The 14,385-nt window shown below is 42.6% G+C and overlaps 1 protein-coding gene across 3 annotated transcripts in view; it reads right to left on the bottom strand.

Annotated features, from left to right (window-relative positions):
- The window catches only part of wdr12 (WD repeat domain 12), a 43,452-nt gene that overhangs the window by 4,424 nt on the left and 24,643 nt on the right, over nucleotides 1-14,385 (bottom strand). For all 3 annotated transcript variants that reach the window (XR_011356483.1, XM_069934448.1, XM_069934447.1), the window contains 5 exons: nucleotides 6,004-6,158; nucleotides 5,396-5,441; nucleotides 3,829-3,917; nucleotides 2,522-2,662; nucleotides 1,297-1,402 (listed from right to left, as the gene is read on the bottom strand). Coding sequence is in view for 2 of the 3 variants with exons in the window: in XM_069934448.1 (XP_069790549.1) it covers nucleotides 1,297-1,402; nucleotides 2,522-2,662; nucleotides 3,829-3,917; nucleotides 5,396-5,441; nucleotides 6,004-6,158 (537 nt within the window). In the remaining variant the exon portion in view is untranslated. The remainder of the gene's footprint in view (nucleotides 1-1,296; nucleotides 1,403-2,521; nucleotides 2,663-3,828; nucleotides 3,918-5,395; nucleotides 5,442-6,003; nucleotides 6,159-14,385) is intronic.

Genomic DNA, 14,385 nt, shown 5'->3' with positions numbered 1-14,385 from the left:
AAATGGTTATATGGACTGCAGATAGTGGAATGTGGAGCAAAAACCAAATGCTGTGGGAACTCAGCAGGCTGAGAGGATCTGTGAGTGTGGGGAAGGGTGGAGGAATTCTTGGCATTTTGGGTTGAGTCCCCAAAACATCAACAACCCTCCTTCACTGATGATGTTCAACCCACTAAATTATTCCATCAGTTTATTTTTTGCTAAAGTTTTCTCACCATTGTCCAAGTGGTCAGTCCCTGCTTGTAATCCCTGTTTCTTTTTCTAAAACACTGGATAATTTCCTCTCATGCATCTAACTTCAAGACATTGTAAATCCTGTCTGTTTAATCTCTCCTCTCAATTTTGCTTAATACTTTAATTTTATAATGTCCTGGAAAATATTGGCATATGGTCTTTAAAATTATAGCAAATATAAACAAACAGTATCATTTATAAAACTGAAATGTTTAGGCATCATAAAATCTGGTGCAATATTAACATCCTATAGGTGGAGACCAGACCCGTTCCCTCAATGTGTCAAAATCAACCACTGAATTTTGTATCGCAATTCTTGTGCAAAATTATGCTACAATAAGAGGTAGCCCTGTCAATAGAGATTTTAGACTAAAGGGTTTAAACAGCCTTTAACTCAGGAGTGGTACAAGTTCCCGGATTCTTGCACCTGTGGACATAAGATTTGGACTTGGATTGGCTCAACTGTAATCTGCTCCTGTCCAAAACCAGATCCACTAATGGACACACACACAGGTGAGTGTAGAAGCTGGAACCTGAAGCTAAAATGGGTGGCAAGGATGGCATAGTGGTCAGCACAACACCAGCGATCAGGATCAGACTGGGGATAGAATCCCACGCTGTCTCTAAGTTCTCCTCGTGGGTTTTCTCGGAGGGCTCCCTCCGTTCAAAACATACTGAGGGTGTAAACTGGGCAGCATGGACTCATGGGCTGAAATGGCCTGTATTTTTAAAATTTAAATACAACCAGCTGGAGAAACATAGAAGACAGTGTATAGAGTACAGGGGTCCAAGGTGGACAGGCAAGAAATTCAATGGGATCACTTGGTGATCCAGGGTGTGATTGGTGATTAGACAAAAGCTGCCAGTTTTGGAATGCAGTGAAGGCTAGAATGATGGCAGAAAGTGACCAGATAGAACCGGTGGGGTGTGTGTGCATATAAATACACACACAGATAGGTTATGGAATCAAACTGATGGGAATATGTGGGGCAGAGCAGAAGGGGTACAGAACAACATTTATAGTAAATTAGCATCTTACATGTCAAACTCCTTGTATATTACCTTTCGAGCGTGGATCCCACAGCCTGATGTGCCTGTCTGTGCTGCCTGAAACCAGCCTTTTGGACAGAGTGGAATATGAGATGCAGTTAAACACTTTATTCCCAGTCTGCAGAAGACAGAAAATGAAACATTCAGTTTCAGAAAGCACAAAAGTAATACACCACATCAGATAGATGCTTGAGTACCAAGGGTGGTGGTGGAGACAGAACAATAGGGGCATTTAAGAGACTTAGGCAGGCACATGGATGAAAGGAAAAATAGAGGGTTACTTTTATTTGGGTAGGTATACATAGGTCTGCAGAACATTGTGTGCCGAAGGGCTTTTACTGTGATGTAGTATTCAATGCATCATATGTGATTTAACCAAAGAAGAGGTACAAGGATTGCCACATTGACCACCGCCAGTGGGCTGATAACGCCTCAAACCGTGCATCTTGGCGCCTCACAGTTCGGCGGGCAGCAACCTCCTTTGAAGAAGACCGCAGAGCCCACCTCACTGATAAAAGACAAAGGAGGAAACACCCAACCCCAACCAACAAATTTTCCCCTGCAACCGTGTCTGCCTGTCCCGCATCGGGCTTGTCAGCCACAAACGAGCCTGCAGCTGACGTGGACATTTACCCCTCCATAAATCTTCGTCCGCCAAGCCAAAGAAGTATTCAATGCATCATATGTGATTTAACTACATCACACAGATTACATGTTCATTCTTGCTTTACAGTAAAGTTTAATCCTGTAAAGTTTAAGATTTTTAGCCACAATTTGTCCAATAAATTATTTTGGAAGAAAAAAATGAGACACACATGCAACCACTGGAATACTATATAGTACTCATTGTCTGGACTTACTCCTGAAGTGTAGCAAGACACATGAAATTAGTTTTTTTTTTAAATCATAAACACACTCTACTAGAAACTAAAAATAAGTTTTGACTTTCTAATTGGGAATTCTCCAAAGAAGCTTAGCTTACTCTGCAGTGTTTCAACAACAAGGTATCGGTTTAATGAAATGTTCTTTCATTTCTCAATACAGACAAGGAAAATCTAAAATAAAGTCCTCAAACCTGAGCAAGCACACAAATGAACTAAACCACAAACTCTTCGTTATAACAAAAGAAGCTGCAGCAACAGTTCCTTTACCCAACTCTGCTATTGTCTCCTTTGAAAATAAATTCTGTACTGCCCACACAGATGTTTAAACTGGAGCAGATAGGCTATGAACTCACCAGGGTACACTTCTGGGATCCAGTCTCAGCATCCCATATCTTGATGGTATGATCCCAAGATGCACTACACAGTTCCTCAGAATCAGACCACAGGACTGAAGAAACTGCTTCGGAGTGGCCAGACAGCGTCATCATGGGGGTCTGTGGAAGGGCATATTCAACATATCCAAAATCATTTCTCAGTTGGACTTGCATTCCCAGTTAATCTTCCACTATTTAAATAATAATCCAAAGTGGATTACCTTATGCTAACCATTATATCACTTCCAGACTGTGTCCTCTTCCCAATTTGTTTTTCCATTCAATTTAGTATCATCAGTAAATTTAGATACATTACATATATTGTGAACAGTTGTCAGCCCAGTCGAAAAAGGATGAGAATAGCTGCTCCAGATCGTATCCTTCAATTACCTACCTTCAACTGCAAGGTCAAAAGTAGGAATATTCACTGATAATCTCCCAATGTTCAGCACCATTCATGACTCTTCAGATAATGAAGCAGTCCAAATGCAGCAAGACTTACACAACATTTGGGCCTGGACTGACAGATGGCAAGTATCATTCCTGCCACACAAGTGCCAGGCAATAGAGAAAATACAGCCATAACCCCCTGACATTCAATGGCTTTACCATCACTGAATCTCCCACTGTCAATATCCTGAGGGTTATTATTGGCCAGAAACTGATGTGGAGTAGCTACAAGAGCAGTTCAGAGGCTAGGAATCCTGTGGTGAATAACATCTCCCAACTCCCCAAAGCCTGACCACTGTATACAAGGCTCAAGTTAGGAGTGTGATACAACACGGTCCACTTGCCTGGATGAGTCCAATCTCAACAACTCAAGTAGTTCAACTCCAGACAGGACGCAGCAGACCACGTGACAGGTATCCCATTCCATCACGGACACATAGCACAATAGTAGCAGTTTGTACGACCTACAGGATTAATTGCAGCAATGCACTAAGGCTCCTTAGACAGAACCTTCCACAACCACAACATTTACTGCATGGGAAGGACAAGGTCAGCAAAAGCACAGGAACACCACCATCTGGAAGTTGTCCTGCAAGCAACACAACACCTTGACTTGGAAACATGTTGCTGGATCAAAATCCTGGAGCTTTCTCCCTAACAATATTACGGGTAATACTATTCGTCAAGAACTGTAGCGGTTCAATAAGGCTGCTCAAAGGCAATTAGATATGGGCTCATCTGTGAAGCCCACATCCCTTGAATGAACAAAACAAAGACATCACTTTATGGCTGATCTAGTTATGACTCCCAAGAAGTCACAATACAAAACTCCTTACTCTTGTTAATCCCATCTGTTCAGTCTTCTGTTTCTTCTTTGGTCGGTTTTCACACTCCTCCACCACCATTTCTTCATCCTCATTGGGAACTAATAGAACGCAAACAGAAAGGATGATGAGAAAGTTGAGATGGTACAGCATAGAAAGATTTTAAAGTCCAAACCACCCACAAGAGAAACCACTAATTCTGAGAAATGAAGCAACTGAGAGCAATAGAAAGGCTCACCTTGGATTATACAAAACCACAAATGGCAGTGGCACACAGAAGTGAATGATCTATTTCCATAGCCAAGATAAAATGCATGATCCTTCAGGCATAACACTGTGAAATAACACTGTCCATCCTGTTGTCTGCTTACTCTATTAAGATAACCCTGTGCAATTTATGTGCACTTGCCTCCCAAAGATCATTCCTACAATATTCTGCAAGTGTTTCAAATACACATTCTCACAAGAGCTTTGAGCAGCTTGTTTGATCAGTTAGGAACAACTATATTGAACAGCATCAGATTTATAGGCACATGGGCAATTCTGCCAAAATAATGTTATAAAACTTTATAATTCAATGACCAAAAAAAAAATTTGAGATAAGCCCTGCAGTTTTGGAGGTAAGAACAGGAAGGAGGACTATTATCTAAATTGTATCTGTTTAGGAAAAGGGGAGATGCAGAAAGAACTGGGTGTTGCTGTGCATCAGTTATTGAAAGTGGGCATGCAGGTGCAGCAGGCGGTGAGGAAGGGGAATGGTATGTTGGCGTTCATAGCAAGAGGATTTGAGTACAGGAGTAGGGAGATCCTGCTACAGCTGTACAGGGCCTTGGTGAGACCACATCTGAAGTACTGCGTACAGTTTTGGTCTCCTTATCTGAGGAAGGAACATCCTCGCCATGGAGGGGGTGCAGAGAACTTTCACTAGAATAATACCAGGGATAGAAGGACTTGCATATGAAGAAAGGTTGGATAGACTAGGCTTGTATTCTCTGGAATTTAGAAGATTGAGGGGAGGGTGGGATCTTACAGAAACATATAAGATTCTTAAGGGATTAGACAGACTAGATGCAGGTATTGTTTCCAATGCTGGGGAAAACCAGAACCAGGGGTCACAGTTTAAGGATGGGGAATGTTTTTTAGGACTGAGACAAGGAAAAATTTCTTCTCTCAGAGGATGGTAGATCTGTGGAATTCTTTGCCACAAGAAGTAGTTGAGGCTGGTTCCTGTCAATATTTAAGAGTAGGTTAGATTTGGCCCTTGTGGCTAAGGGGATCAAGGGGTATGGGGAAAAGGCAGAAACTGGGTACTGATCAGCCATGATCATATTGAATGGTGGTGTAGGCTTGAAGAGCCAAATGGCCTACTCCTATGTTTCTGTTACCAATTATACTAAGACTCTATCCTGTACAAAATGTGCTCTTTTATTCAAGAAATGCTGTATCTGTCTGCAACTTGCATCATGCAGATGGCCAAGAAACTAATTACGAGCAGTTCAAAAGGTGGCCTAAGGAGTTGAACAGTTTGTGAACAAATACTTTAAATGAAGCCAAAATTCCAGACAAAATCCTTAAGTACCTGTTGACCAAATCTTTACCATCTTGTCCCAGGAGCCACTGCAAAACTAAAAAAAAAATACATTACTAAATGAGATGAAGAAAAATACTCCATACAGCTATGGTCAAGAAAATAATTAACTGCACGCCACAAAATGCCATTAAACCACAGAGTTTCCTTGTGTGAAGGTCATTGAAGAAACCCTTTCCTCAAATTGCTCAGAGGTTTCTGAGGTAACAAGCTCGGAGATGATTCTGGTCTGGGGAGAGCTGGAGGCAGATAGGCCCAGGGAGGCAGCATTTTTGACCACATCCCACAGGTGGTGATGTGGGAGACTAAGATCTTAGTGAGTCATCAACACATGAAGCTGTCATCTCCCAGCAATGGTCCAGGTTATCTGTGCTGAATGGGGTGAGTCCAAGCCCCACACGCTGCTCAGTCTGGCCTGCCCAACTCCAGCCTCACAGTTAGTCTCTCTCCACTGATTCGCTGCCTTGCTAGGGGATTCACAAGATTCCTGGCATAGCAATGCTATCAGTAACTCAAGTTTCTCATGTACAACAGTCCCCTTTAACACTCATTCCATTAGTTCCCTTACTCCAGCATAAAATATCAAGAGGGAAACTCACTTTGGTTTTGGAGTTATCCACAGCAATTGATTCCACACTAGCAGCATGACCTCGACAACAGTGCAATGCTTTCACTTTGTTATTTTCACAGTTCCACTCCCATAAAATAATATTCTGGTCCTGTGAGGCAGTGAGCAGCAAGTTGGTGGGAGCAGCTAACAGAAAGAACATGCATAATAGTTATTCAAATTAAACATCACACATGAAAGCTAAAGCAGGAGCTGGGACTTCACGCTACAAATGTGCCATCTGTTGATGTGATTGTACTTGGAGTACGGTGTGCTGCTCTAGTCATCATACCCTGGGAACGATATCGTTAATCTGGAAAGGGTGCATGAGGGTGTTACCTAAGAGGAGGCTGGGACTTTTCTCTCTGGTGCCCCTGTCATAAATGTTCCCAAGGGCAAGTGAGTATAAAATGAGGGATAGATTTAAGGTAAGAAGGAAAAGATTTAAAAAGGACCTAATGGAAAACTTTCCAACACAAAGGGTGCCAGGTATGTGGAACGAGATTCAAGAGAAAGTAATAAAAGTGGGTACAACTACAACCTTTAAAAGCCATCTAAACAGGTAGATGGGTATGTTAGGAATTAAAGTACCTTTAAAGAAATTGCTCGAGACAAAAATTGAGAACAAAGAACATTTATTACTACAACAATGCAAAGTTGGGTGCTTCCCCTTACCCTGGGAATACACACACATACTGGGGCTCACCCAACTTTTATACAGTCAATTTCAGTATCAGAATGCCCTCCCCCTTACATTCTTCTGCCCCCTGAATGGGTTTGGCATAGGTAATTCTTCCTGCCTACGTGCAGTTTCAGTACACTTGGAGGACCAGGGGGGGTATCCTGTTGGTGTCCCTTCATGTCATTGTCCTTATTCACACCTTCCTGATTCTCTGGGCTACAGTCTCTTGATATGCAGAGTTGACTCATTCTATCTAGGGTTGGCTAATTTCATATGTATAAATCTGTGTATGGTTAGCTAATTAGAAATGTATGACTTGGTACTTCTGTCCAGGGCTAGGAGACCCTTATCTGATCCAGACTACCTCAACTTCCTACATTCTATTGTACCTTACCATTCCTTATCTTAGTCCTATGGTCTTGTCACAAAGGATAGAAGATTCTTATGTTAATCGTGCTGACTCTGCTTTCCTGCATCCTAAGCCCCAAACTTATCCTGTTTGAACTGGTTTCAGCCATTTTACTGATGAACTTTAGTTTCTTCCATGTTCATAATTTTAGGTCAATTTTCCCATCTCTCACAATCCTCACTTTTCTTTTAGATCAGTAATACTGATCTTTCACCATGATCAGTGTTACTGATCTTTGGTTACTAGTGTCAGTGTGACTGATCCCCCCCCCCCCCCTTCCTCACTTTTCTTTTAGATCAGTAACACTGATCTTTCAAGTGTAAGGTGTAGTTTTACCCAGCTGGTCAATAACCGAATTGTAATGTCTGTGTAAAGTCTTTAGGTAGGGGAGCACCATGAAGGTCAGGGGAGTGAGTCCAGCTGCTTATTAGGGTTTGGAGTATCAGGCTCCAGTTCTCAGTAAAGAGTCTAGTCCATCCCATACGTTGAAATATGGAAGCAGTGTCTTTGAAGCACACGACCTTTGTTAAGTGTTGTCCCGACGAAGTCTGTGAGAGGCGCTGCCTTCAGCAGCGAACGAGTAGCAGTCTATGAGAAGCGCTGCCTTCAGCAGCGAACGAGTCGCAGTCTATGAGAAGCGCTGCCTTCAGCAGCGAACGAGTCGCAGTCTATGAGAAGCGCTGCCTTCAGCAGCGAACGAGTCGCAGTCTATGAGAAGCGCTGCCTTCAGCAGCGAACGAGTCGCAGTCTATGAGAAGCGCTGCCTTCAGCAGCGAACGAGTAGCAGTAGTCAGGCGGTTCCGTTTGATTGTGGCTAGTATCTGATGTCCCCTTCAGCCCCGAACCCTAGGGCCACCGATCTCCGAAGGCTGTTTGGAGCCTGATATTAAAGTGTCAAGCAGCTCACGTTGTTGGAAACTGGTGCTCCCTTTCATGGGGTGATGAAAAGAGACCAAGCTGGGGGGGGGATTGTTTCTTGTGATTTAACTGTGTGTTGCAGCTTGTCTGCTAACATTCATTGAACTTGTGAGTTGCAGCCTGTCTGTGTACATTAGCATATGTGTCAACTCTCTCTCTCTCTGCTACATGTACAATCCAATGTCCTTTGTGAGGATTTTGACACCCTGCACTCTACTTCGCTCCTTTCCACGTTATATAAGCACCAGATGAGCAGCAGCTCCCTGAAAACAGGTGTTCCCCTTCAGGGATGATCAGAGAGAGAGAGCCAGGTGGGGGATTATGTGTCTCGTGGTTGTGTGAAGTGTCTGTTTGTTTTGCGGTTAGCTTGTTAGTTTCCCCCTTTGTGTGAAATGTACATTGTTTGTTTTGCGGTTAGTCTGTGTACACAGGTGCCTCACTGTGTGACTGCCTATCCCCACTGTGTTTCCCTGATCCGTATTCTAAATACCTTGCCTCTATGCCCTCTCTAGCCTGTAAAACAGTACAATCTGTAACCTCTGCTACCCCTTCTCCAGAAGTACTTAAAACATCGAGAGTACTCCACTAAAGCTGTTTAATTCCCCTGGTCCGTATTGGGATCCCTTATATCCCATTATGACTATACATTAAATCTATGCCCTGTCTACATTCTAAAGGAGCTGAATTGTAACCTCTGCTGCCCCTATTCCAGGGGGGCTTAAAACATTAACGAACAATATTCCAAAGAAATTAGTAAACAACAATGAAGAATACATGTAAGCTCATTAAAATACAATAAGAACTTAATAAAACACAAAAAATGTAAAGCTCATTGAAAACTGCAATAAAATGCAAGAAGAACTGAATAAAACCACAATAAATGTAAAGCTCATTGAAAACAGCAATCAAATGCAAGAAGAACTGAATAAAACCACAATAAATGTAAAGCTCATTGAAAACAGCAATCAAATGCAAGAAGAACTGAATAAAACCACAATAAATGTAAAGCTCATTGAAAACAGCAATAAAATACACAAAACTGAATAAACCATTAAAAAAAACGAATAAAATTGTAACATTATGGCACTTTGTCATTAATTCTTTGAATGTGGGTCCAGCCTTTCTCTCTTGTTCTTACTGCTGTGTCTGTAATTAAAAGTACACAGAAGGGACCATCCCAGGCAGGTTTTAGTTGATCCTCTTGCCATGCTTTTACATATAACCAATCACTAGATTTTAATAAAATGAATAACAATCTGACTTTCCTTTGTGTTAGTGTAAAAATTGTAAAATGAAACACAAACCATATTTGCATGGGTTTTGAATATGTTAGACCTTATTAAAATGCAGTTGGAGCTGCTTGTCTGTATGGGGCACAACCCTCCAATTTGTTAGAGTGAGTACATAACAGACATTGCAGCACAAGAGCCCCTGCAAGAGAACTTGAAACATATTCAACCTTTAGTTCTGCCTTAAGTAAAATGCCTTGTGCCACAGCTCACAGGAGCTGGCCTTATTTAAAACAGTCTGTAAAACAGGCACCAAAAAAAAGTTAAAAGATGTTCTTCTGAGGATTGCACACACAATAATTTAAGTACAGGCTAGTTTCTATTATATTCCACTTAAAAGTTCTGCTGCATGAATCCTGGAGCTTGTGGAGTCATTATTGAATCAAGAAATATTGGTACCATGCCAATCTCATTCTAACATGCCAATTTCTCCAGTCCTTAAGTCAAGATGTACTGAATAGCATCTGGTACAAGATCTGTGAGTTCTTAATGATATTATTATTCTTATGCACCCAATTGTTCTGAACTATGCCACCAATTTAAATCATATTCCACCTATTGCAGTACTCACACAGCACCATAGACCAGTTCGCAGGTTTATTTCTCCATTAAGCTGAATCCAGTTGCGCAGGGTTTACCTCCGTGATTATTTACAATGTAACTTCCGCACTACCGGATTTAAATATAAACCTGATGAATGGGGGAAAGTTATCATGAATTAAATAACAGCGGCAATACAGAGAAATTGTGCTGAGGCATTAATTTCACTCCAGAGGAAAATGCACCAGAGAAATGAATGATTAAACTTATAGGAATCCCCATAGGAATCCCCAGAGGTATCTTTATTCTCCAGAGGTGGGTGATCTTTAAACTCACGGACCTTGACTGCTGAATGTGTAGAAGAAATGTATTAAATGTGTTGATAGGGCTCCATACCTCTAACTGCAAGACAAGAGCCTGAAGCCTCAATTTCAAGTGCCACAGTGTACTTAAAGGGACATGCACACTCCCCCTTCAACTGGCTGATCCAGCCACTTTACACATCAGATCCTTTCTTTATCTCACATACACTTAAAGTTAAGATGTATAGAACTCACCCTATTTGCGCAAACATTTCTCCCTGCAAATGTTATAACATCACTCAACTCTCAGGTACTCCCTGTGCAAAATCACATTTAAATACAATTTATTTCATAAATTGGAATTAACTGGTAGTTAAATTCGCTAATTCTACAGTATTGAAAAACGATCATTTATGACATTTAATTTTTAGCATGAATTTTAATCAATATTGGTCAGTGACTGAAGTGGGAAGTCGTGATTTATGAAATTATCTCTGGTCTCTACTCTCCCACTCCCTGCACTTCTCCCAACATTCAGGAGCTGGCACACAGTCCCTGCCTTTTTTTTTTTGTTACTCATCTACTATTCCTTTAACTGCTTGCATCAAAATGTTAGCCTTTGCTTTCTGCTTATCCTCAGATGTCTGGACAAATGCTTTTTGTGTGATCTGTAGAAGCTGGGTTATTCCCTGCTCATGCCAATTTTCTGTCTTTTGTAATTTTCTCTTAATGTCTGGGGCTGAGTTGGTAACAAAACCTGTTAGTACCAATTGTTCCCCTGCTGGGGATTCTATGTCGAGACCCCCATATTGTATATATATTTGGTCCCAAAAATTGGTCTAACTGTTCGGCACATCCCTGGGGATCTTCTATCAGGGAGGTCAGTTCTTTCTTAAAGTTACACACTTCAGTACTGGTCAGGGGCACATTTACGAAACCGAGACCCTCTCTCATGGGAACTTCCCGCAGTGGTCTCATCCAATTGGTTTCTGGCTTATTAGGTCTGGGTTCCTGCTCCCTGGGAAATGAATCAAAGGGTTCTGCCCTTTCTTCCTGAAGAGTCTCACGCTGTTCTGAATTAAAGTTACCTCTCTCTCCTGCCAACAGAGGTGGTAATCGAGTGCTTTGTGAGCAAGTTATCATACCACTCCTGCTCTCTTCTCTAGTGGTGGGGGAGGTGGGGAAGGTGCAGAAGGGTAGGTCATAGGAGGGGAAGGAAAGATAGGAGCCGGCATAGGAGGAACATAGGGTGGAGGGAGGGAATGTAACACATCCCAACCCTGTGGTTCAGGGACAAGAGGTTCCTCCTCTCTCTTATCCCTGGATTCTTTCTCATTCAAAACCAGCTGTTCAATGGATCCCTTGAGCCAGCAGGCTGCATATTCCCTGCTCTCAACATTGTCTGGCTGGTTTTGATAGAGCCATAAGTTCAAAGCTTCACACATCCATTCATCCTCGGATCCGAATTTTGGCCAGTACACGGAGCTCCCTTTAACCGGGTATCCCACCCATTCATTACAACAATATCTGACCGTCGTCAGTTTGTCTTTACCGCGGGTCTTTCCTGTGCCCCACTCAGATAACATCATCCCAAGCGGGCTGTACGTAGCTATCTGGTGGTCACGTCCTGTGTCAGGACTCTCATCTCTACTGCCCGCTAGTCTGTCTTTACCGCGGGTCTTTCCTGTGCCCCACTCAGATAACATCATCCCAAGCGGGCTGTACGTAGCTATCTGGTGGTCACGTCCTGTGTCAGGACTCTCATCTCTACTGCCCGCTATTCCCATACTTAGGAACAAGTAAAATACTCTTACCGAGTTCTGGCAGTACTGCTCTAGCGCGCGTCCTTCCGCCGTTTGTTCTCAATGCCTCTTCTCGGATATCACTCGCTTCTTCCACTGACCAGCCACCCGTCGCCCGTGAGTCCAGCTGAATCAGCCGGGGTGCACCTACTCTCGTCGTCAGGGTACTCTGTCAGTGGAGGGAGTGTGATCCCGGACGAGCCCCCATTTGTTAGGAATTAAAGTACCTTTAAAGAAATTGCTCGAGACAAAAATTGAGAACAAAGAACATTTATTACTACAACAATGCAAAGTTGGGTGCTTCCCCTTACCCTGGGAATACACACACATACTGGGGCTCACCCAACTTTTATACAGTCAATTTCAGTATCAGAATGCCCTCCCCCTTACATTCTTCTGCCCCCTGAATGGGTTTGGCATAGGTAATTCTTCCTGCCTACGTGCAGTTTCAGTACACTTGGAGGACCAGGGGGGGTATCCTGTTGGTGTCCCTTCATGTCATTGTCCTTATTCACACCTTCCTGATTCTCTGGGCTACAGTCTCTTGATATGCAGAGTTGACTCATTCTATCTAGGGTTGGCTAATTTCATATGTATAAATCTGTGTATGGTTAGCTAATTAGAAATGTATGACTTGGTACTTCTGTCCAGGGCTAGGAGACCCTTATCTGATCCAGACTACCTCAACTTCCTACATTCTATTGTACCTTACCATTCCTTATCTTAGTCCTATGGTCTTGTCACAAAGACTAGAAGATTCTTATGTTAATCGTGCTGACTCTGCTTTCCTGCATCCTAAGCCCCAAACTTATCCTGTTTGAACTGGTTTCAGCCATTTTACTGATGAACTTTAGTTTCTTCCATGTTCATAATTTTAGGTCAATTTTCCCATCTCTCACAGGTAGGAATGGTTTAAAGGGATATGGGGCAACACAGGCAAATGGGATAAGGTTAGGAAGACAACATGGACAAGCTGGGCATAAGGTTCTATTTGCATGCTATAAAGTTCCATGTCATTAGAACATTTACCTTTGACCAATACTTGTAGCTAAAAAGAGGGAAGCACATAAACAGCAAATGGTCAAAACCACAACAATCTGCTGGGCCAGGGTCTATTAGCAGTGATCATCTGGTGGGCTTTGTCTCAAAAAAATAACCAGTACATGTTGCACATAAAGCAGCAATTCACTTCAATTCACACACCCACTGGTGATCAGCTCTGAATTTGCAGTCAACACTAACATCAGTTAATAATTTCTTCAGTCAGAAGTCTGACAGCTGAAGAATAAAAGACTAATACAAAAGAGGGAGAGAGAGATGAGACATAGTGAAAGATGGGGTGGCGGGGAGGGGAAGAATCACTAACGGAAACTGGAAAAGTTGATGTTATTGTTATACAGTTGGAGAGTTGGCACCTACAGATTCACAAGTGGAGTGGATGAGGGAGCCATGGAGTGAGTGGTCTCTGCAGAAGGCGGAGAGGGGAGCAGCAGGGAAGATGTATCTGGTGGTGAGATCATGTAGTAGGTGGCAAAAATGGCAGAGAATGATATGTTGGATGCAGAGACTGGTAGGATGGTTGGTGAGGACAAGAGAAATCCTGTCCTTGTTGCACAAGGGGAGGAGGGGGCCAGGGCAGATGTGCAAGTAATGGTTGAGATGATGGTGTGTAATGGAAGACTTAAACTGTGTTTTTTACTTCTGCAGCTGCAAGGCTGAGAACCTGTTTGTTTTAATCCAATTTACACCCATGAGGCCCAGGATGCATATTTAGTAGACACACCATGGGGCCCAGGATGCAGTTGAACAGAAGACATTATCTAATTTACACTATGGGGCCCAGGGATGTATATGAATCAGTAGACATTATCCAACTTCCACCATTAGGCCCAGAGATGCAGTTTTCTTTTGTTGGTCAGACAAAAGAAGACTGTCAGGAGACCTTGAAGATAATTAAATCATTTGTTCAAAGAGATAAGATCTGAAGTAAACAACTTTTGGGTAATATAAGCCATGGTCCCACTGCTGAAGTTTGAGACTCTCCAAGAGGTGGCAACATCTCTCAGCAAGAAGAAGAACTTCAAGAGTCCAGCTAACATCCTGGTCGAGGGAGGTAGAGAAGCTGCTACCGGCGCCCCAATAACCTACTACAAGTGTGCAGTCATTGCCTCGCTTCGGCAGTTGGGACCAGTCCAGGCGTTGATGAGTATAATTAGGAAGGGCTTGCATATTGTAGTGTGAATTCAGCTTTAGATTTAGTAATAAAGCCTTGTATAAACTAAACTGCTCTCGGTGCGTGTGTGTGTCTATTTTCTTTCGGTAGCTCAAACACTGTGACCAATCTAAAACGAACAAAATGAGAGGTATAAGTTTACCCAAGACATGGTGGTAAAGGGGAAGCCATGTTGTTTGAAGGAGGACATCTCAGACGA

Source organism: Narcine bancroftii, chromosome 4 (assembly GCF_036971445.1).
Source record: "Narcine bancroftii isolate sNarBan1 chromosome 4, sNarBan1.hap1, whole genome shotgun sequence".
In the NCBI taxonomy this organism is placed as follows: Eukaryota; Metazoa; Chordata; class Chondrichthyes; order Torpediniformes; family Narcinidae; genus Narcine; species Narcine bancroftii.
This window is presented reverse-complemented; position numbering and strand designations above follow the sequence as displayed.